The sequence below is a fragment of the Pagrus pagrus genome, assembly GCF_965226575.1.
Source record: "Pagrus pagrus genome assembly, chromosome: 8".
NCBI classification, from domain to species: domain Eukaryota; kingdom Metazoa; phylum Chordata; class Actinopteri; order Spariformes; family Sparidae; genus Pagrus; species Pagrus pagrus.
The window spans coordinates 9,970,379-9,991,405 of NC_140192.1; the positions used below are offsets into that span (position 1 = coordinate 9,970,379).

General features: G+C 44.0%; 1 protein-coding gene across 3 annotated transcripts in view; it reads left to right on the forward strand.

Moving 5' to 3' along the window:
- Positions 1 to 20,987, forward strand: part of sema6a (sema domain, transmembrane domain (TM), and cytoplasmic domain, (semaphorin) 6A) — a 114,091-nt gene extending 93,104 nt beyond the window's left edge. Inside the window, exons 16-20 of one of the 3 annotated variants that reach the window (XM_084358843.1) lie at positions 3 to 61; positions 982 to 1,002; positions 4,461 to 4,640; positions 12,675 to 12,707; positions 16,648 to 20,987. In XM_084358843.1, the coding sequence (XP_084214969.1) occupies positions 3 to 61; positions 982 to 1,002; positions 4,461 to 4,640; positions 12,675 to 12,707; positions 16,648 to 17,807 (1,453 nt within the window). In that variant the 3' untranslated portion in view covers positions 17,808 to 20,987. The remainder of the gene's footprint in view (positions 1 to 2; positions 62 to 981; positions 1,003 to 4,460; positions 4,641 to 12,674; positions 12,708 to 16,647) is intronic. The other 2 variants (XM_084358844.1, XM_084358845.1) reach the window with 2 other exon arrangements.
- Positions 20,988 to 21,027: the final 40 nt, after the last annotated feature.

Sequence of the window (21,027 nt, forward strand, 5' to 3'; positions counted from 1 at the left end):
AGATCGGCCTTTGAGCAGGACGTGGAGCATGGTAACACAGATGGCCTGGGAGACTGCCAAAGTAAGCAGGCCCTCTTCACTCTTATCTTTCCTCCTCTATCCTATACCTCCCCCACCACCACCACCACCACCACCACCACCACCACAATTCCTCTCTTCTCAGTTAACTCAGTCTCCCTCTTCTCTCGGCCCTCCGCTTCCTTCTTCGCTGCTGTCACCTTTTTCTCCCCCCGTCTGTTCCGCCCTCACAATCCTCCCTTTCAGCCTCTTCCATCCATCTGTCCCTATCGGCTCTCATCCTCTTCTGTCCTTCCCCCGCTGTTTCTCTGGTCCCCTGGTCAATAGAGTGTTGTGTCCACTTGGGCAAAGACTGGGCTCCTTCTTGCAAATGGCTACGTAAACACAACACAAACATTCAGCGACGCGGGGGGAAAAAGATTTCACTTGTGAGCGGTCACAGGGCTCATTTAGAAACGCCAGAACAAGACAGGCCTTCTCAACCCAGTCGGCTTCAGACGCCTTGAACGGTCTCTTTTACTCCACAACACAGAGAGGGGGCTAATATGGAGACTGTATATTTGATCTTTCCATGCCAGTAATAACTGTTTGGATTCATCAAATGTGATACCCTGTTGATATTTTACTGAGCTGCTCGCTTTGCAAGAGAAGCTTCAAAACAATTTGACATTATATCACTCAAAGTGTTAGTCCACTGCATCTCAATTTCGACTGTTTACTCAAAGGCTGTGTATTTTTGCCTTCAATTTCATCAGTATGTTTAGTCAAGGGAAGCCATAGCGTTGAGCCTTCATTAGCTGTAGAAGCCATTGATCACCTCTGATTAAAAGTTAGGAGAGTATCGAGCAGCCAGTCGATTCTGAATTACTTTAAAAGTCACGGCTTTTGATCATGTTAAAGCATAAGCCCTCTTTACCGCAAGCAGTAACATGTCTCCCCTCGTTTCTCTTCTTCTTCTTGCAGACACCTTTGTGGCGCTGAACGGTAAGTATCCCACATATACTGTAGAGGCAATCAAATAAAAGACAGGAGCTGCATTTCATCTCCCTTGACTTTAACTTCAGCCACACCTCTTCGTCTAGTCAATCAATCATTCCCTCTCAAGGAAATGAAAACTCCTCCCACATGCGTAAAGACGGGTTATTAATGACTCGAGGTTTTAACTGAATTAATTTCATCCCCTTTTCTTTTTTTTTTTTTTGATAGACAATCCTTCCAGTTACGAAGGTAATGAAACATTACGGCACGGTCGGTCAATTTCACCCCTCGTAGTGTTTCCCCCTCGTACAGCCCCTTTTGGTGTTTAGGATAGAGGACGTAGAATTAGAAATCAGAAAATTAAAAGTCTTCGATGCTGATTCTGATTCTATTAGTTCCCCTCTCCCTCCTTGTCGCCCCTTCCTCTTTATCCCCTGCGCAATATCATCGATTAGCCCTGACCTTTGCTTCGCTAATTGGATGGATCTGGTTGTTGGTGGTTTAAAGCCTTGATGGTGAAGAAATGCCTCAGCGTGCACATTAAACAGGACATGTGTTGACAGAAGGAGAGAGACAGAGAGAGATTATAGTGGTTTAGAGTAAGGAACGATCAGATATGTTTCTGCCAGCTGCCACCGCGAGCGTGCGCACTCCAAAAGGCTAATGTAAACATGCACAGAAATACATGCGAGCTCATTTCCAGAGCTGCAAACATTCTTCCTAATCGCACGGCATAAAAACCCCATCACACTTCACTGCGGGCTGCTAACATTTTCATCGATCAAGTCTCTTTAGAGAATGATAAACAGACGTGATTAGCCCGCAGCAAAGTCACTCTCATCCTCCACCTATGCTCACATCCACCTTATTTTTATCTAATCTGAGGGCGCATTTAGTTTGGTTTTCAGTGGATCTCTTTTTCTCTCTCTCACACACACACACACCCATACCTCGCAGCTGCCAGATCAAAACAGTCAGATCCATACAGAATGACAAGAATAGATATTTTGAAGTCCTTCCAGAAAGCCCATCCCTCCCTCACTCTCTCTTTCCCTCACCCCTGTGGCTGTACCCCCACTGTGATTCTCCCTCCTTTTGGACATCCAGGGTCAGAAAAAGCATCTGTGTTTGGTGTGCACCCCTATAGTGCTGAATATGCTCCCACAGGCTTGGCTGTGTGTCTCCAGGCACACACGCACACACACAAACACACACAGACAACACCCAGTTTACAACCCCCCCCCAAACAAAGTCTCAGCCGTTGCCCCTCCGCCTATCTGTCAGTGGTTGATATGGATTTGAAGATAAATAAATGCCCCCTCTCCATTCTCTTCTCCTCTACTCCAGACTAGACATCCTCGCCTAGCTTTTAATCTGTAGAAAGAGAGGGATGTGCATCCGTCGGCAGTTTAGGGCTTTTTCTCCCCCCCTCCGCCTTGATCCGCGGAGGAGCTCTGAGGCTCCGAGCTCTCTCTCTATGTGTGTCATCTGCCTGAATTGCACTTCCCCTGGCGGTGGGGGAATGAATTATAAAATAGGCCTGTCACACTAATCTCTCAGCCTTGGGCCAATAGTTAAATAAATCATTTTAATGATTGCCACGCCACACGGAGGAGGAGGACGAGGAGGAGGCTCTGGGTGGTGTTGTGTGCGGGTGTCTGTTGTGCGTATAGTCTACCAGCAGCATCAACGTTAGTCCCCTGGAATGCCTCCCCCCCCCCATCTTCAAACATAAGCATAAACACATATTGAAGAGGCTGTCGCACATCTGCAAACACACACACACGCGCACACACACTGCTCTCACCTCCTCTGTGGAGGGAGCGTGTCAAAATGGGAATCGGGGGTTGAGCTCCGCAGAAGTGTTGTCACTCTTCATCGCGGGTGGATTTTTTTCTTTTCTTTTTAAATACCTTATATTAAATACAATATATAGCTCGTGCAAAATTGTGTAGGGTGGCTTAAGTGTTAGCATGTGGGATGGTAATGTGATTAGCATGGTTCAAAAATAAACAGGTCGACAAAGCTTATGCACAAGTGCCGCCTATGAAAGAAAATGAGAAAACTGAGAGAGGCGGGTTGCAGGAAAACACTCAGATTGTTTGAGAGACGTGCGGTGATGGACAGAGATCTATCATCCACAGATGAAGGAGTACTTTGTTGCTATTGTCACGTAGCGACAGAGAGACACCCTGTGTGTGCTATCTTCGCTAAAGTCTCACGAATATTTTCACTTTCCCGCTATGTTATGATACCCTCTTAAACTGTTGGCCACTAGTTCATTTCGCCATGAAGGAATTTAATTACAGGGAGGAGTAAGATCAGAGAAAATTCATTAACGTGTAATGACATATTTCTGATGATTGATCTAGCCACGTTGCTGAGGGCCTTGCTAAATAAAGATTACCGTTGGTGCAGATATGAAACATTTGTGCGATCTTTGGTTTAAAATGAAGAAAGGAGGGAAAAGTGGGAAGAAGAGGAGAGACAGGAGCTGAGAGGAAGGAAGAGAAGAGGGGTTGTAAGGAGGTGAGGGAATTAGACAACAAAGCAGAGGACAGAAGAAACAGACATTTCTTTTGGCCCATTTTTAGATATTCAGTTAAAGGTGCACTATGAAGAAGAAAGATCTTCATTGATTGATTTTTTATTCCTGAACAAACTAAATAAATAAACTATCTTTGATTTCATGACGGAATAAACTGAATAAACAAGCTGACCTTTAAGGACAGCACAATTTCGTACCGTTTTGCTCAAAAAATGACTAAAATTATCTATAAAATATCAAAACAGTTGCTGATTTAAAACATTTCATGAGTTAAAGTGGAAGAAGTGAGCGGTGCACATCAAAAATGAATCGTACTTTGCTTGAAAAGTTGGATTGAAAGTAACGGGGAGCTTGAGAAAAGGTAGCGGGGAAGCACGTTAACAGAGTTAAAAGCGCTTTAGAGTTGAAGAAAAAGTTGCCGGCAGACTCGACAGGAACGATGGAAAGAAAGTTTGTCTCTTGTCCTTCATATCAAAGGTAGGCACCCTATGGTGAGTGTGGAGGAATACGATTGTGCTCTGCTCTGCTCTGACAGGCCCGACGGAGCTTTGACATGTCAGTCAGAACAGGAGGGGAGAGAGTGAGAAAAGACAGAGAGAGGCTGAGAGTGACAGAAAAAAAGAAAGGACACGTCTATCCTGAGAAACACACACACACACACACGTTTGCTAATGAGTTGCCCCTGGTAGCGAGGGAGAAACACTTTGTTGCCTCACACAGCCCAGCAGCTGTCCTTGTGTGTGAGTGTATCTGTGTCTGTGTGTATCCCTCAAAGACGAAATAGATGTCTATGTGTGTGTGTGTGTGTGTGTGTGTGTGTGTGTGCGCGCACCCCTGCTGGCCCGTGCTCACACGCACTGAAGCCTGTCTCCCTGTCTGCCCCCGAGCCACAGTTAACCTGTGTTGTGTCCGGCAGGCCACCATCACCGCCACCATCACCACACCCTCTCACTCCCCACCTCGGCCCTACCCGAGGCCGCCGAGGGCCCCCTGGGGCGGGGCCGCATGGTGGAGCGGAAGGACCCCCCCATGAGCTCAGACAAAGGGGAGGACCCCTACGTAGCCGTGCCCTCTCAGACTCAGCCCGAAGCCAATGGTAAGCCTTGGAACACAACAGTGAGCAGTCGATCTGGTCCATTGTCACCTGTGGCAAGGGAGGTGGGGGGAGGGGAGGGAGGACAGGGGGAGGGAGGGGTTTGTGTAATTGAGATTTACGGCTGCCTTGCTGCTTCCAGCTGAACGAGGTGTGGAGATAGTGGATCACTTTCTCTCTAGGGGACAAATTGCCTCAAACTGTGCACGTAAACCCCCCGCAGCAGCAAACACACCTACAAGCCGCATACATATGCAGACACATACACGCTCTGTGCTCATTGAGACACATGTACACACACACAGACACTCATGCGCACACTCTGTACGATGGATTTATTATCCATGGACCGTAATGTCCCACAGGAGATGTAATATCCAGACCATTACACTCTGAAAAGGAAGATGGCGATGTATTTATTTCCTGGAGAAGCTGGCCCGGTCCCGGGCTCTGTCATGCTTTGCGACACAGTGACATGACATTGAACGCCCTTTTCTCCTGTGTTAACAACCTGCGTAATGCTGTACCGCCTCAAGGACGGCTCGCTGGATAAATGAGATGGTGAGAAAAAGGAGAGAAGGGAAGGAGACGAGAGGGACGACACACACATAGGTGGGGTGGAAGAGAAAAAAAGGTCACCGCAGTGCTGCTGATCCTCGTTTTGTCCCTTAATAAAACAGATTGGCCTATTATATGGTTATATGTCCCCGCTACATTCCATAGTTCAAGCTATTAAATGCATGGCCTTGAGGAGATATTGATTATTAATAATGGTGAGACATCATGAGTGCCAGCATAGGAGAGACTTTCAATAAACATGTTGTATATAAAGGAAGAGACAGATAAACAGAGCAGCAAACAAAAGAAATGTTTTTCACTGAAGTTGCTATAGAAAATGAATGTGCTGCAGCTTAAAAGTAGCCCTGTTGATGCCTCTTATTTATTAACATCACATTTGAATCACTGTGTCAAGCCTTCATTTTTCTGAAAAGGTCATTTGACATTGACGTCTCCAGAATTCACTTTTCCATCTGATTAAAAAAGTATTCTGTCTGTTGCAGCGTAAAAAAGATTGAAGTTGTGCCACTTTTTGACGTCACATCTTGTGACAAAGATTTAAAAAATTGGTATAAACCCACCTTGCCATCACCCATTGGCTTGTGTACTAGTGTTTTGAAGCCTTGAGTCTGGCAGTGAATCACCATTTTGGATTTTTGGAGCCAGAAGTGACTATTTTTGGACGAGAGGGCGAAGCTAGCACGCCCTCAAACATTCCCCTTTTTATCATCTATTTTACTCTAAATGACACCATTATTTATATATTTAACATCATTCTGTATTAAAGAAGACTTGAAACAAACAATTGAGACCATAAAATCATATGGAAACTGTCACAAAGGTAATAAATCAAGCGAGAAGCATTGTTATTTTCTTATAAGCTTACATACAATTTGATACCAGTGTAGTCGCACCCTTCTGGACATCAGAAAGACTGCAGGTTTAAGGCACTTCTGCATCAGCTTCACTTTTTGGAGCCATAAATGCTGTTCATCGTTTATACATTCGATAGTTGCCGGGTTAGAAATCTCTTTAATGCTGCAACAGGTGTAATATTTTTTTGATCCAGATTGTTTGAGGAGTCTTTGAAGAGGATTTTAGAAGGTAAGCTCAACAGTTATATAATGTTTGTAGCATCAGATATGCAATGATTTTACTCGACTGTAGTGTTAATACACAAGAGGCACAAACTGGGGCTAGCTATAAACCCACCGTCTCCCATAATTACAAACACTGAAACGAAGTCGTTGTGCGTTGTCGCGACACATCCTCCAGTAGCTCCTGTCTGTGGAATAAACAGAGGCAGTGACTGCAGCATGTCAGCTGGAAGCAGAAAGGCACCAGTAGATAGATCCAAGCACAATGGTGGCAGAGACTTCAGACAGCATGCCTACAGCCAGCATCACAACATGCTGTCGCTCCCCTTGTTGCCTTTACCTGAGCAGGAGTGATATTACACGGGCCTCACGAGGGATGCTGTACTTTGAGAATCACACAGAACAAAAGCCAAAAGCTGACGTGCATTCATAAAACTTTCAGGAATCTTAGTTCTCGTTTTTTTGGGCGGGGGGAATGCTCCATTCTCAGGTAACGGCAACAGGGCTTCACATTTCAAAACAATGCTTCCTGCTGTTTTTTCTGTATGATCATTATTGTTATTATAATTTCTATAAGACACCTTTGCAGCTTGTTTCAGTATTTATCAGTTCTATTTTCAATTTCAGCTCAACAGTCTTTTCTTTTTTCCTTTTCTATACAATCTGATGAGATTTGTTTGATTTTCGTGTGTTGGCTTCTTGTGAGCGGTTCTTGATATTTTGCATGGCTTGGTCTGTTTTTTCTTTTTTGCTATTTATATATTTGCCTTTTTTCCTGCCTTGATTGCTTTGATGGTATTAGGCACAGTTTTGCCTCCATGCAGCTTAATGCTTTTCAGCATGGCAAATTGAGCACCACAGTCAACAGTATTCATTTCCCGCTCCACCCATCCTGCCTCCTCTTCCTTCCTGTCGCCCTCAGTGTTACTGGCTTCAGGTGTCAACTGTACTGTGAAAACTTAGCCAAAGTGCGTGTGTGAAAGTGTAAAATGGAATCGATATATGAGAAATGATTACGGAGTCAGAAACTAAGTAAATGAGTCATTTTATCTCCATTTTAATGCTTCAGAGATAAATCCATGCAGCCCATTTTACAGAAGAGCTGAGGGATAACCATTTTAACCACGCCATCAATCTCTCAAATTAAGCAAAAAAAAAGTTTCTGCTTGAGTGAAAAATGCATTAGCTCGTATCCAAAGCCATTTGCAAGCTTGTTTGTGATTTAAAAGAAATTACAATTACTCTCCAACTTTTTTCATTTGCAGTGGAGACATGGTGGAATCTTATCTGCTAATGAATATTACAGTGCTGCCAATATGTATTAGCCCGACACCACCAGAGTAATTAGAAATGCTGCAAAGTGATGAGCATTCACACGCTGATGATATTTAGCACCCAACAGCATCATTATCTGACATTCCAGCGGGGCCGTCGCCGTCACCAGGTGGCCGCCCGCGTTTCACAGTACATTTGAGCACGGTGTTTGTCTTGTCTGTATGTCTTTCCGGGCCTCATCTGTCTCTGTTATATTTTCCTTCCCCCTACCGTACACCTCTCCCTTTCACCTCCCATCGCTCACCCTGCCCCCCACCCCCACCCCCGAACACCACCAGCCCTGCCACTCTCCACCATCTGCTGCCATTGTGATCAGTCTCCCTTCCACAGGACCTCTCATCTGACTGGGATGGCATGTTCCAAGGCTATACCTTACCTAGTGCAAATGAATTCCCGAACCAATTTATGGAGCCTCCTCCCCCAATGCCCCTCCCCCCCTGCCTCTCTCTGTCTCTCCTCCATCTCTGCACCTCCTCCTCCTCCTCCTCCTCCTCCTCGGCCTCCCCCCTTGTAGTCTGTCTCTTCTCCAACTGGAGTCATATCTCTTCCCCTGTCTGCAGGAATGAATCCATGCCCTGCTCCCCCCCTTGCTCTCTCTCCTCCCTCTACCTTTCCCTGTCTCTGTCAGGCTCAACTCCCCCCCTCCCCCCCTTCTTACATCCACCCTCCCCCAACTCGACCTGTAGCCACCGCTGTGTTGCTCCAATTTATGGGTTCATTACAGCAGCTATCCACGGTAGAAGGAGATGGGGAGAGGTGGAAGGAAAGAGGGATGGAGAGAGACAACAGGGGAAGAGACGTGGGAAATGAGGGAGGTGGAGAGAAAAGGAACACGCATGATAAAGATTTATTAAACAGAACAGGACTATAATGCAGCAGTGAAGGTTATAAAGGAGAGTCGGGAGATAGAAGGTAGATTGAACAAACAAATGGACGAAATGGGGGAAAAGAGAGGATATAAGCTGTAGTGAGATATTGCAGCTGCACAGAGTGAACAACAGTGTTTCTCTCTATCCCTCTCAGTCATTTGTTTTCATACTGGGCCGCAATTTCAACCCTGAACACTCCGTGTTTTTATGTCTAACCAGCTAACCCAACTAATCTCGGCTGAATCAGTGTGGGGCTGAATATAAAACATCTACAAGTGTGTCTGGTGCAATCTTGTCTTTTAAAAATTTTATAAGGAAAAAGTTCACTGGATAAAGTTCCGCTTCAAGAATAATGATGAATGCAAGGTTTTTGTTGCCTGCAATAAGAAAAATATAACAATCTGCCAGTGGTACAAGGGAAAATGTCCCCAGATCTCACTGAAATGTTACTTTGTGTCTTAAATTATGTGTAATAAGATATTTGTTAAAGTTAGACAAAGTTAAGCAAATATACTTGATGAGATTTTTAGTTTTTGCAGTGTTTAATTAGGAAATGACTCACCTGAAACAGTTTTTTATTAATATAATGAGGTTGTTAATTGATGTATTTGGCAAACTCACTGAAATCATAAAATGAAGATACTAATTATATCGGCAAATGTTCCCTGACCGGATACTTTATTTATTTTCCTAGAATATCTGCTCACAGCATTGAACGCATAATTGAAGTCTTTTGAGGGTTATATTAAAGGACAAGTTCACCCAAAAATGAAACTTCAACTTGAAGTGGGTGCACGAGCTCGACCATGCGTTGAGGAATAACATCTTTTCAGGAGCTTCAAGAGGCTTCGATTGCACCAGACGAACTTGAGGGAGCCATTTTTTAAATTATCTTTCAGTCCTCAGCTACAAGAATGCTGCAAACCTCATCAGAGGTCGAGTAGATAATGGCTGTCTTTCATTTTTGGGTGAAGTTATCCTTTAAGTTGGTCAAAACATTTGGCTAAGGTTAGGGAAAGAAAACAGTTTTGGTTAAAGATTGAAAAAGTCATGAAGCACTAGACAGGAAGCGTTTACTTTAACCGGAACCCATAGATACCTCTCCGACTGTGCCAATCAAAACTGAATTAATTAATTAATTCAACTACATGTTCATTATTTAGCTTGTAGTTTGCAGCAGTGTTGAACTGAATTGCAATGAATTTTAATGAGATGTGATTTAAATATTTTGTGCAATCTGGTACAACACATCCGCCCACTACGACCTTAAAAACTGAGAAATGAGTCTTCGTAGAAACTAGAATTGATGGCAGAGCTGTTGTATTGGATTACATTACAGGTGTACCTAATGAACTGGCCGATGAGTGTGTACGTAACATCGCCTACACTAGAAAAAATGAATGTAATCCAGGTAGCAATTACGCTTCTAACCAGAATGTAATTGGGAGAGCAAATTAGGTATTACATAAACGTCTGGTGTCTGGTGAAATGTTTTTTTTTCTTTCCTCATACTCATTACAATTCACAGGATGAGTTTCCACAAGTGTCAGCTGAGTGAAGAAGATGCAGTGTTTACATCTCGATAAACAGAAACTTGATGATATGTCTTCGCCATTAGACGAGAGCCTCTGTACTTTATTGAGCGATGTGATTTTCCTCCATTTCAGGATTTCATGGTAATACCAACTGTCTGACAGCTGCTCTGCAAGGGTTATTTTCAGCTGCAGGCAGCTCTCTCTGACACCTGTGTGCCAAGGTGGTGTGATAGAGGGAGAGTATGACCCCCGCTCTCACAGGAATACTTTTCTGTCATGTGGAAAAGTCACTTTCTGGAAGGAACATTTCACCATTGTTATTGGGGATGCCATGTCAATCATGACTTTTACCTGTAAAGTCCAATAGCAGCAGAGAAAATATAAATATAAATGTGTTTACAGCCAAATTCTTGTTACAAACTTTCTAACAATGCACAGCATCGCTTCGACCCCATCCAGCCACACGCCCCTACAAGAGCAGAGCTCTAGCTCTTGATTTCTGGCAAATTTGCCAACACAGTAACGCTTGTACTGTTAAAAAAACCCACAAAAATCCAACTTGTGTAGTTTGGAAGGGTCCGTTTAACCACTAATTCATCCCAGTATTAGCGCTGCAAACTAACCCAAAACAAACAACCAGTGCCAACTGGAACAAGAGAGCATTTAGTGGGGATTTCTCTTAAATGTGTCCAGTGTAAAACTATCACACATTACCTTTCAGCTGTATTTCTTCTACCACTAATGAGAAAAAAGAGGGATTTCTTGGTTGTCTGATAATGGAGACATCTCTCCTTTCAAATTACCCTCCCCTGGAGGTGAGCCGACAAGATGTAAGGTAATAGACGCTTTAGTTCAACGTGAACTCTGCTCACTGTCAGATGATGCATTTGGCTGCCGAAGTTTTCCAGGAGCCTGCGAGGGAAATTTAATGCTCGTAGTTTCATACTGTATGTCCTTGCAGGAGAATGATAGGATTTAGGTTAATCCTGTAAAAAAGAATGATAGGATTTAGGTTAAAAGTTGGTGAAGTGGTCCTTTAAGGCAGGACAGCTGCGCTGTAGCAAAGAGGAAAAAACAGCAGAGTCATTTTTTGATCGGCTAATCCTTTAGCTCGCATTCCTGTCATTATAACACCTTCAATATTGTACTAACAGCAGGGTTCTGGTGAAGTGTTTTTTAGTGGCCAAAGATTGTGATAGGCCTTTGTGAGGCAGATAAATTATTCGCAGCTCATTGTGAATCATAATAGAAACAGTGGACTGGATGTTTTCCCGGCGTTACGCACTTCCCGCACTGACGTCAAGCCATAAGCCATAATTTCCTCCACTGATTAGCTCATTGTTCTCTCAGACCTCTTTTGTTTTCTACACACATTTGCTGCTTACTTTTCCGTTTTTATGTTTTGGCTATGCTTTTCAGCAAGGACCTCTTGCCATTGCTGGTTCTTACAAAAAGCTTTGCTTTTGTCTTTTTGGCCATGAGAGACTGAATCTCATATCACAGCAGCTCATCCTTTTGTGCTTTTGAAGCTTGTCTAACCCACATTCAGCTGTCATTATTCTGCTTTGAACTGAATTTAAATGGCCACGTTCATGATGTCCATGAGTGAGCCGCGCATCGAGTAGATACAAGCTGGGCTTTTGTTCTCTGGTGGCACTACGTAGGGCCTTTTGTGTACTAAAACATTTTGGACTCATCATCTATGCCTGCATTTAAAACTGGATGAATTTCAACACATATCACACCACACTTAGCACTTCAGTCATCCATACAAAATCACAAGCTTGTCACACGTTTTCAGTAGTCAGAGCATATTAAATACACTTGAATGGGTCACCCTTTATATAACAGTGACTCCACAGGATTGATTAGTAATTAACAGGAGTTCACATTAAAGAAAAAAGAGTTCAAACTGCCATTTCCGCTATAGAAAAATAGTCTGCAGTCAACCCGTGCTGTCAGGGATATCAGTGACATTCAGAAATAATTGGATTAATTGTTTTCGCTGCGTTATTCATGCTGGGCAGCGCTTTTTTAACAAGTCAATCACTCATGAATACAAACAGTAGAAGCGTCAATTTAAGGCATCAAACACCTGGTGAAAAATGTTCCCAGGGATGTGTAATTTAGCTTGATTTCCTGTGAGTATTAAATTGTACAGTTTGTATGCAGGGAGGTGGATAGGTTAGTACATCAGTGTTAATACCTGAGGTGCAGAACGATATAATTAAGGGTTTAATTATATCTTAACTGGCTCATCAGTATGCCGCGCGCCGACTCGCGATTGTCTGATGAATGCTTTAATATTGAATAACACCATTAATGCAAGTGCCTCTCGAATATAAACATACACAAGACTTAATGGGATTATACCCGAACAGGAGATTAAATAGAATTTAATGAATTGCTGTCATCATCTAAACAGCAATGTCCTTTTTAAGAGGTGACAACAAGCGAGTCCCTGAAAGCAAATAAGAAGTTTCTAAAGCTCTCGTGACGGCAGAGGCGCCGAACATCTTCTGCTCCTCATCCTTCATCTTCTCTTCCTCTCCATTAGTCGACAAGGTCCTCTGTTCTGACTTTCAACAAGTGACACGTCAAGGAGTGCAGTTAAGTCTGATTAAGATTTTTATCATTTCGCAGACGCCGTCTTTGTGCAGCGGCCTGGAGTCAGAGGTGAGAGCCCTCTCCGTAACCTCCCTGTGATGTTTAACTACCTTTGAAGTTTCCCCAACACCAACACAAAGAGCAGCTCTGTGGGCTTAAGTCAGTTGGTGCTTCTGAAGAGATTAAAAAGAGAGTAAGAGCGTCTATGTGTGTCAGACAGACAGAAAGAGAGCATTCACAAGTTCCAGTCACAGCAGATTACAATGTTTCTGATTTACAAGTCAGTGTTGCCGACCCAGGCTGTTTTGACAGCGAGCAATATCTGAGTATCTGAGATATGTGTTTAATATCTGAATGTTGAGGCCCGAGGCGGTGTGAAATTCAAATCAATTCAGCTGCCGAGAGAAGTGTTGAACTGCAGGAAGCCTTGTGAGGCATTCCGGGGGCACGGCAAGAGTTGAAACCAGAAGATTATAAGTCACTGTATAGTCAGAGCCCGAACAAGATGAGACTAAAGTAGAAAATCTGCGGGTTTTAGCAACACTTTGATACTTTTTTCAAGGTCGCGTTGTGAAAGTTTTGAAAAGTTTTTGCAGAGATCGCAGGGAGGCCTTGAAAAAATGAGCCGCGGAGCCACCTTCGTTCAAAACCCCGAAAGTCCTCTGATCCGACGGAGACACCTCCTGTGTCCTCTGTGGCTACTTCCATTCTCTTTGATGTCAGGATGAGAAACAATTCCTCACATGAAAGATGAAAAAAGTCTTCAAAGTTTCCTCTCTTTCTCTTTCTTTCCCTGTTTTACCCGAGGCCTTGGGCTAAGTACACACGCCGAACGGGAGGAGGTGTGTGAGTTAAAGAGACGTCAGTGATGGATGGAAGGAGAGAAAACCTGAGAAGAAGAAATGAAAAGAGTTGTACAGGAAGAACCCGCAGTGTGAGGTCAAACAGGGCTCTAACCTCGACGCCCGCACCAGAAATAGAAGATCTGGCACCGCAGTTCACCAGAATGGACGCTCGTTTGGCTCCGCTTCACTCCGCCTTTGTTATTCATGTGAAATTCAAATCCCTGGCTGCAGAAAGTTAACCTTTAGCACCAATAAATTCACTGTCATGAAAATTCATTACAGTTTTGACTGGCTCTTTCAGCACGTAAGCACCGTAGAGAGGGATGGATGAACGTATTTACATTTAACAAAGATTATAGAGGAAAAACAAGAGATCTGCCAAGGTATTTGTTTATTCTTGTACTTGAATTTTCTTAGACAAGTGGGAGCTTTTCAGGTCTCTTCTCCTCAGCTGAAGCGACGTTCCTCTTCCTTTTCTTCTTTGTTCGCAGAAACCCTTAACCCAGCAGCTCTCACCTGTCACCATTGTCGCTCCTGCCACAGGGTGATAACTCACAAAGACCACGAGGTTATAATTACAGCCTTCCCACTTTCCACTGAATAGGACACTTACCACATGAGAGCTGAACAGTGTGAAAGAAAACACTGTGAAAGTCAGAGAAGTGATTCATTGTTTCTGCGAGTGAAGGAGAGAAGTGGCAACAAAAGATCTAAGTGAGGGCAGAAGAAAGTCACAGATAGCGGCGAGGAGCAGTGTCTCTCGTGTTCGCAGATGTTGCAGTACGAGATGGGAAGCAGATGTTTCGTCAGGCGGGCGGGCCATTTGGTCACACGAGTCCACAGCATAACACATGTCAAACCCTAATGCTTCGCCGCAGATAACTCTCATCACTTCTCGTGCTATCTACACAGCACGGCACGTCCTTGATAAGAAACCAGAGAAGACGCTTTTAACCTTTTGTTTGACGCTAAATGAGGCCCGGCCGAGCTGCATCTTGTCAGCACTCTATTAAGGAGAAAAGTGAAGTCTGTTTTAACAATAAATGAGGAATGATCTGAGCTTTTTTTTTTTCCTTATCCAGGTTGAGCTTTAAAGTCAACGCAGAGACTCGCTTTATTTCGTCTGGGATGACAGATTCAAAGTGGTGTTTTTGGACTAATGAAGTATGACTGCAGCGAGCGAGGATTATGGATGTTAGTTTAAGAGAGTCTGGATTACGGTTCCACGAGAACAGATTACCATGTTGTTTCTGTGTCTGCGTTATGTCTCGCTGAGGTGACGCAGAAAGAAGATATTCTCAGAGAACGTCCTAGGTGAGAGGAGCTGGAAAGCCTGAACGTGATTACCCGGCCCCTTCGGGATTTTACAGATTTATTGCGAACCTGCGCTTCAGTTTGAGGCGTCTTATTTTGGTAAATTACAGAGCAAATTGAAAGACTGCTATGATGAAGTGCAAGAGATGAGAAGTTATTTGTGGGAAAGACCAAATTGCAACAGCATGCTTGTTTTGATCACCGTGTGTTGCTGAAGTTTGATGTCTGCAGCTCGCACTAATGCATTTTTAGTCACGTTCCCGACTGCTAATGCGCAGTAGCTGTTGTGTTTAAATACATTCAATCCTCTTTAGGTATTTGTTTATACAGTATCTTATGTCTCATTTCAGAATATATTTTGCTTTTCATAGGAAGAGGCGAGACAAACGAGGCAACCTAAAGCACAAGATTCAAAAAATGCAAATCTTTAACAAGTGAAACAAAAAGAGAGACAGTCAGCCATTTTCAGCCATTCTTTCCACTCTTATGTAAATTCCTCGTGAATGAAACTGTCTGCGATTTCTAAAAGCTGTTATACAAACCGTATCACCCACACAGTGCTCATTTTAGCACATATATACACAGGAGCACAGCAGAGACGCACACTGGCATGATAGATTATGTGAGCTGGATCCCATTCATACAGGTTCATACATATCAGGTTGTTGTATCGCTCAGAGTGACTGAGAGCTTCCATCTTTTTTACATTCTCCGGGTTTTTATGACCTCCTCGGGACACAAACAGCGCGCACAGCGAGCTTCGAGGATCTTCCACCTGTATGAGCCGTACAGTGAATAATATATACCATCACGGTGTGACACAATGAGCACAGTGCACACGTGTAACTGAGTCACGTTATCAAGACCAGCGGTGCTCTGTGGGAGCTTTTTACGTGATAGAGCACACCTGCCTAATCCTCTGTCTGTGGTAACTGATCTGTGTTGGCTGAGAACACATTATAAATCTCTCTGCCGTGGACTGGTGTGTTTAACCCAAGGAGCAGAGTGCTGCATTAGATGTCTACATTCATCAACAGGCTGAAGGTTATCATCCATGTGTGTGTGTGCGTGTTTGGGGTTGGGGTGTCCACACGCGTGTGTACGTGTGTGCAGATTATTGCTGACCCCATTTTATTACCCACAACCTGCTGCTCCCACACTCCCACCGCCAGAATCCTCCATAGCTGCTTTTATTGAATTATCTTTTATTTGGCCGTATCGCAGCGCGCCTTTGCCAGTCTTTGAAAGTGCCGCTTTCATAAGACATCGATGACACAGCTCATTGGATTTAGCGCCTAATCAGAGGCTTTTTAATGTATTCTCTGTGATTCATGAGATTGGATCCATTTATGAAGATTTATGAAAAGTCTCCCATTTGCATCTATGTGAAGAAAGGGTTCGGATATTTCGGGCTCCTTTATCTGCGCTCATATCTTTTTTTCATTTCAGCGGAGGGGTTTATCTGGGATTTAAAATGTGAATCATAATCACCCCTCCAAAACACATTCTCAGTCTAAGATTGGATTTTCTGGAAATATTGAATGTTGCTACTTCAAGCAACCATTTGTGCCTGTACTGAATAGGTGTTCCTTATGATGGGATAAACACTGGCTTCATTTGCATGTTTTTCATGAAATGAATTAAACCACTAATCTTTTTACCACGAAAATATATTTCAATTATTGAAATTCTATATCCTTTTTTTTTTTTTTTTGGTTAGTCTTATAATAAGCATCTTTCCCTACAGCTCTGTTTTTCTTAGAAACATCGAAACATGTTCCCAGCAGCAGCAGCAGCAGTGTCATCTCTCCTTTCTTTTGTCTGAATGTCATCTCCACGTCTCTCTGCAGGTGTGATCCGCGAGAGCTACCAGAAGGGTCGTGACCAGCTAGTTCCTGTGACCTTGTTGGCCATCGCTGTCATCCTGGCCTTCGCCATGGGCGCCATCTTCTCTGGCATCATCGTCTACTGCGTCTGTGACCACCGCCGGCGGGACATTGACCTGACAGGCCGCAAGGAAAAGGACAGCCACCACCTCCACTCCCGCCGGGGATCCATGAACAGTGTGACCAAGCTGACGGGCCTGTTTGAGACGCAGGCCAAAGACGGTCGGCCCGAGGCGATCCTCACCCCTTTGATGCACAATGGGAGACTCACACCAAATGGGAAGATGCTGATAAAAGCAGACCAGCACCACCTGGACCTTGCTGCTCTGCCAACGCCTGAATCCACCCCCATGCAGCCGCGGCGTAAGCCCAGCCGGGGCAGCCGGGAGTGGGAGCGGAACCAGAACCTCATCAATGCCTGCACCAAGGACATGCCACCGATGGGCTCCCCTGTTATCTCAGACCTGCCCCTGAGGGCCTCACCGGGGCACATTCCCAGCGTGGTAGTCCTGCCTCTGCCACAGCATCAGCACCAGCTGCAGCCTCATCTGCAGCAGCATCAGCAGTCATACCAGCACGAGTACGTGGAGCAGCCCCACCACAGTGACCTCAGCATGGGCCACGGTGTCATGGACGACCAGGGGGCCACTCTGGAGTACAAGACAGTCAAGAGCCCCTGTCACAACCTCACCATGGTGGATCCAGATGGGGTGCTGCCGCCACGTGTGCCCCAACGAGAGGCCTCTCTCACTATCCCTCCAGCTGTCCCACAGATGGGCAAACGTCTGGAGGTCCACTCGTCAGTCTACGGGCTCCGGAAAGGATCGGCTTCCGGTGCTTGCGGATCCTCCGCCCTAAAGAAACACAACACCAACTCCTCTAACTCCTCCCATTTGGCGAGACATCACAGCTTCAACCGCGTGGAGACTCCGCCCCCTGCACCACAGAGGGTGGACTCCATACAAATGACAGCACAGGGCATATCTCTGTCACGGCAGCCTGGAATGAGCTCCTATGGTTCACTGCCTCGAACGGGCATCAAATATCTCAAGCCTGATGTCCCCCCCAAACCCTCCGTAGTCTCACTCTCGACAAAAGTCAAGTCCAGTGACTCCTGCACATAGTCAGCTCGTTAGCCAGTCAGTCCAATGTGAACGGACAGTAGTGAAAGTTATTTTCTGAAAGAGAAAAAACAGGGAATACTGTACAACTTGCATCTCCTTTTAGTGTTTTTGTTTGTTTGTTTTTGGTGTACAGTACAGTGGAAAATGCAACACAGTTTTTTTAAGGAAACACTTTCTTTTTATATAAATATGTAAATATTATACAAATGGTTGTCGTCATTTGTTGCCGTCATCGAGCTCTTGCTCTGGCTGCCTCCCAGTTCCTCTGCAAACACACATGGGAACATGTGCTACTGAAACAGAAGAGGATGATGCTGTCCTGAATATTTCAACTAACGGCGCCCTGTAGCATCCAAGGCGGTGGCTCTTTTGTTTGTGGTGTCTTCGGCCACTGGGACTTGACTTTGATACTTTATCATGCTGGTAAAAGCACATAAGAAGACAGCACGGGGGGTTTCGGAGAATAATCGTTGTACAGTACCTTGAGGACTGGGAGATCTGAGCGAGCGAGCGAGCACTCAGAGGGACTGAGCTCGGACTGAAAGGACAGACAGCTGCCTGACTTCTGCGAGAAACTGTGAAAAGCCTCTCAGTGTTACAGCAATCAAGTCCTGCCTGGGTTTGACTGAAAGCCGGGGCCAGAGGAACCTTCTACTGTACTGGTTACTGAATAACACATGACTGTTAATACTAATAGCTTGTTGTATTTATTTTTATGAAGTGCTTTTGAAAAAAAAAAAAGACTGACTTTCTAGGCTCAGAGAGAGAGAGGACAGAGAAGAGATCTTTTAATATTAATTAATCAAGTGTGAGAAAAAAAAAAAAAACGTATTTAAAGTCATTAAACTGGAGCCCGTAGAACTTTTCTTGATGACTAAAGGTCCACTAGGTCTTACTGTGTGCTCAGTGGGACCAGCAGCTTGAGATATATGTGACCTCTATGAAGAGGAGGAGATATTTATTTAAACTGTGCCAGACAGGGACTTTTAACTTCATGGACCAGAATTTCCATTGTTTTAGACCAATCATAAAAAAAAAAAAAAGACTTCCTGAATCTCACCCTTTCACTCCTCCAATGAGCATAACCCCCCTTCCAATCAGCACTGTGGTTTTGTGTGAGTCAGTAACATTTGTCCTGATTGGTTGCTGGCTTACCGGTGCCATCGAAGCTCACTGTTGCATGTTGCAAATATAAGAGAAGCAGCTGCAGCAACAGTATCTGCATACACACACACACACACAGACACACACATACAAAAAGAAGACGTTGCAAGCAAAACGGGGGCAAACGACGCCTCCGTCTTGGGACCGTATCGTCTTCTCTCGACGAGCAGGTGAAAAAGAAAACTATAAAAACATCTGTCTTGCCTGCTTCTTTTTCCACATGTAAATTTGTGCCTTACACCCTAAAGTAGTGACAATGTTTTCTTTACTAGCTGTTAACTTTGTCTCCTCGTAGTATTTTTTTATTTTTCTTACGTCATGATATTTCCCTGGTTTGATAAAAATGCAATTAAAGAATGTAGGTGTTATTGTTGTAATTCTGGTCCCTAGACATAACACACTTACAGTCCAGAGGGAAGTGAGGAAGGAGGATTTCTTCTTCTCTCTCTTTCACACACACACACACAAACACACAACACACACACGCACACACACACGCACACACTCATCTTTGTGGTTCATTTCTGATTGTGCCATTAATGCGCTTAAAGCAACCCTTTATGTTGTGCTGGCAGTGTCGATGAAGACGTTGTGAGTGTTTTTTTGATTTTATATTTTATACAATTTAAACGTCCTGGTATTTGTTTTTACTTTTTTTTTTTTTTTTTTGCTGTCTGTTGGTTTGGAGTGGTGGTTGATTGACTGATTAACTGAGCAATTAACATTTGTTACTTGAGAAGGCCAATGTAGGTGTATCTCTCTGGTGCACTGCAATAATAAAAAAATGCAACGTCAACTCTAGCAAAACGTACAGTATGAGATACACATAAGCACCCAGTGTACTAACACAGTCCTTGTGTGCATCGTAACACTCAAAGTCAGCAGGCAGTTGCATAAACAGGCTGGTTCCTGTGACGCTGACGTTTTAAAACAACAATATTAAAAACCTTATTTAACCCCTTTTTGTAAGAAAACACAGTTTGATAAAGTCTAGAGTTTTTATTTTGCTTCACTAACTCTCGTGATCAAGGCCTTATGAATGGCGGAGAGTTTGACTAATCTGATCTCTTTTATTTGCTTTTTTACTTAAGGATTTTTATTGATCACCCCTCCCCCCCCCCCTCCAAACACTTAAATCAATGGAGCACTCCCTTAGTGTCGTATGTGTAGATAGGTAAAAGTTTTCTTGATATCAATGGAGGAAAGCCAACTATGTCTCAATCCACAGCTAATGTGAGGATGACGTGTGGGATCTGTGACCAAACTAACGTGTGCGTGTAGATGCTCGCGGGGTTTGGTTGCAAATGACGAGGTCATGAGCGACAGGTGAGGTCGGGAAGAAGCTGCCACTTCAGATACGAGATCTGGGGTCGGTTGAGACAGAAAGATATGATCTTCAAAGTGCAAAAGGCCCAAGATTGGTCTGAAGGCGTATGTTTACTCCAGACTTTCAGAATACCACTGCTTTGTAGACTAGTTACTGGCCACTACAAGGCCCCGTTTCCACCTTGAGGAGCGCATGAACCAGCAACTTTCCCTGATCTACAACTAAATATTTCTTGTCTGGAAATGTTCAGTTGTGCCGACTCCGTGTCCACACCGAATGTGAACAATAAAACACGTCGAGGTCAGAAGGTCGATTTAGCTGTGGGTGCGCTTAAGATTCTGTAACATCCAGTACCGAGCGGGGTTCGAACCCTTTCAAGACTGGATTGGGTTTGACTGTGAAGGCTGCTGTGGACAGTGAGGTTCTTTGGTGTGTGCCTTTTTTGTCTCTCACCCTTGTTATAATACACTGCTATTAGATGCAAATCGACTCTCTTCTCAACTTCTCAACCTTTTGAACTTTGTAAGCTTGTAAGATATTGTGACGTCACAAAGTTTTTTGCCCTACTCTCTTCACTTCCTTAACATCTGATTCACAGCTTAATGTATGTTGTAAAGAAAAAAACTCTTTAATTTAATGCAAAATGTAATTAAAAAAAAAAAAAAAGAAAATAAAATTCTTGTCATGAAGACTGTGATATGTCCTTGACTTCTTCACTTGTTTCTTTGC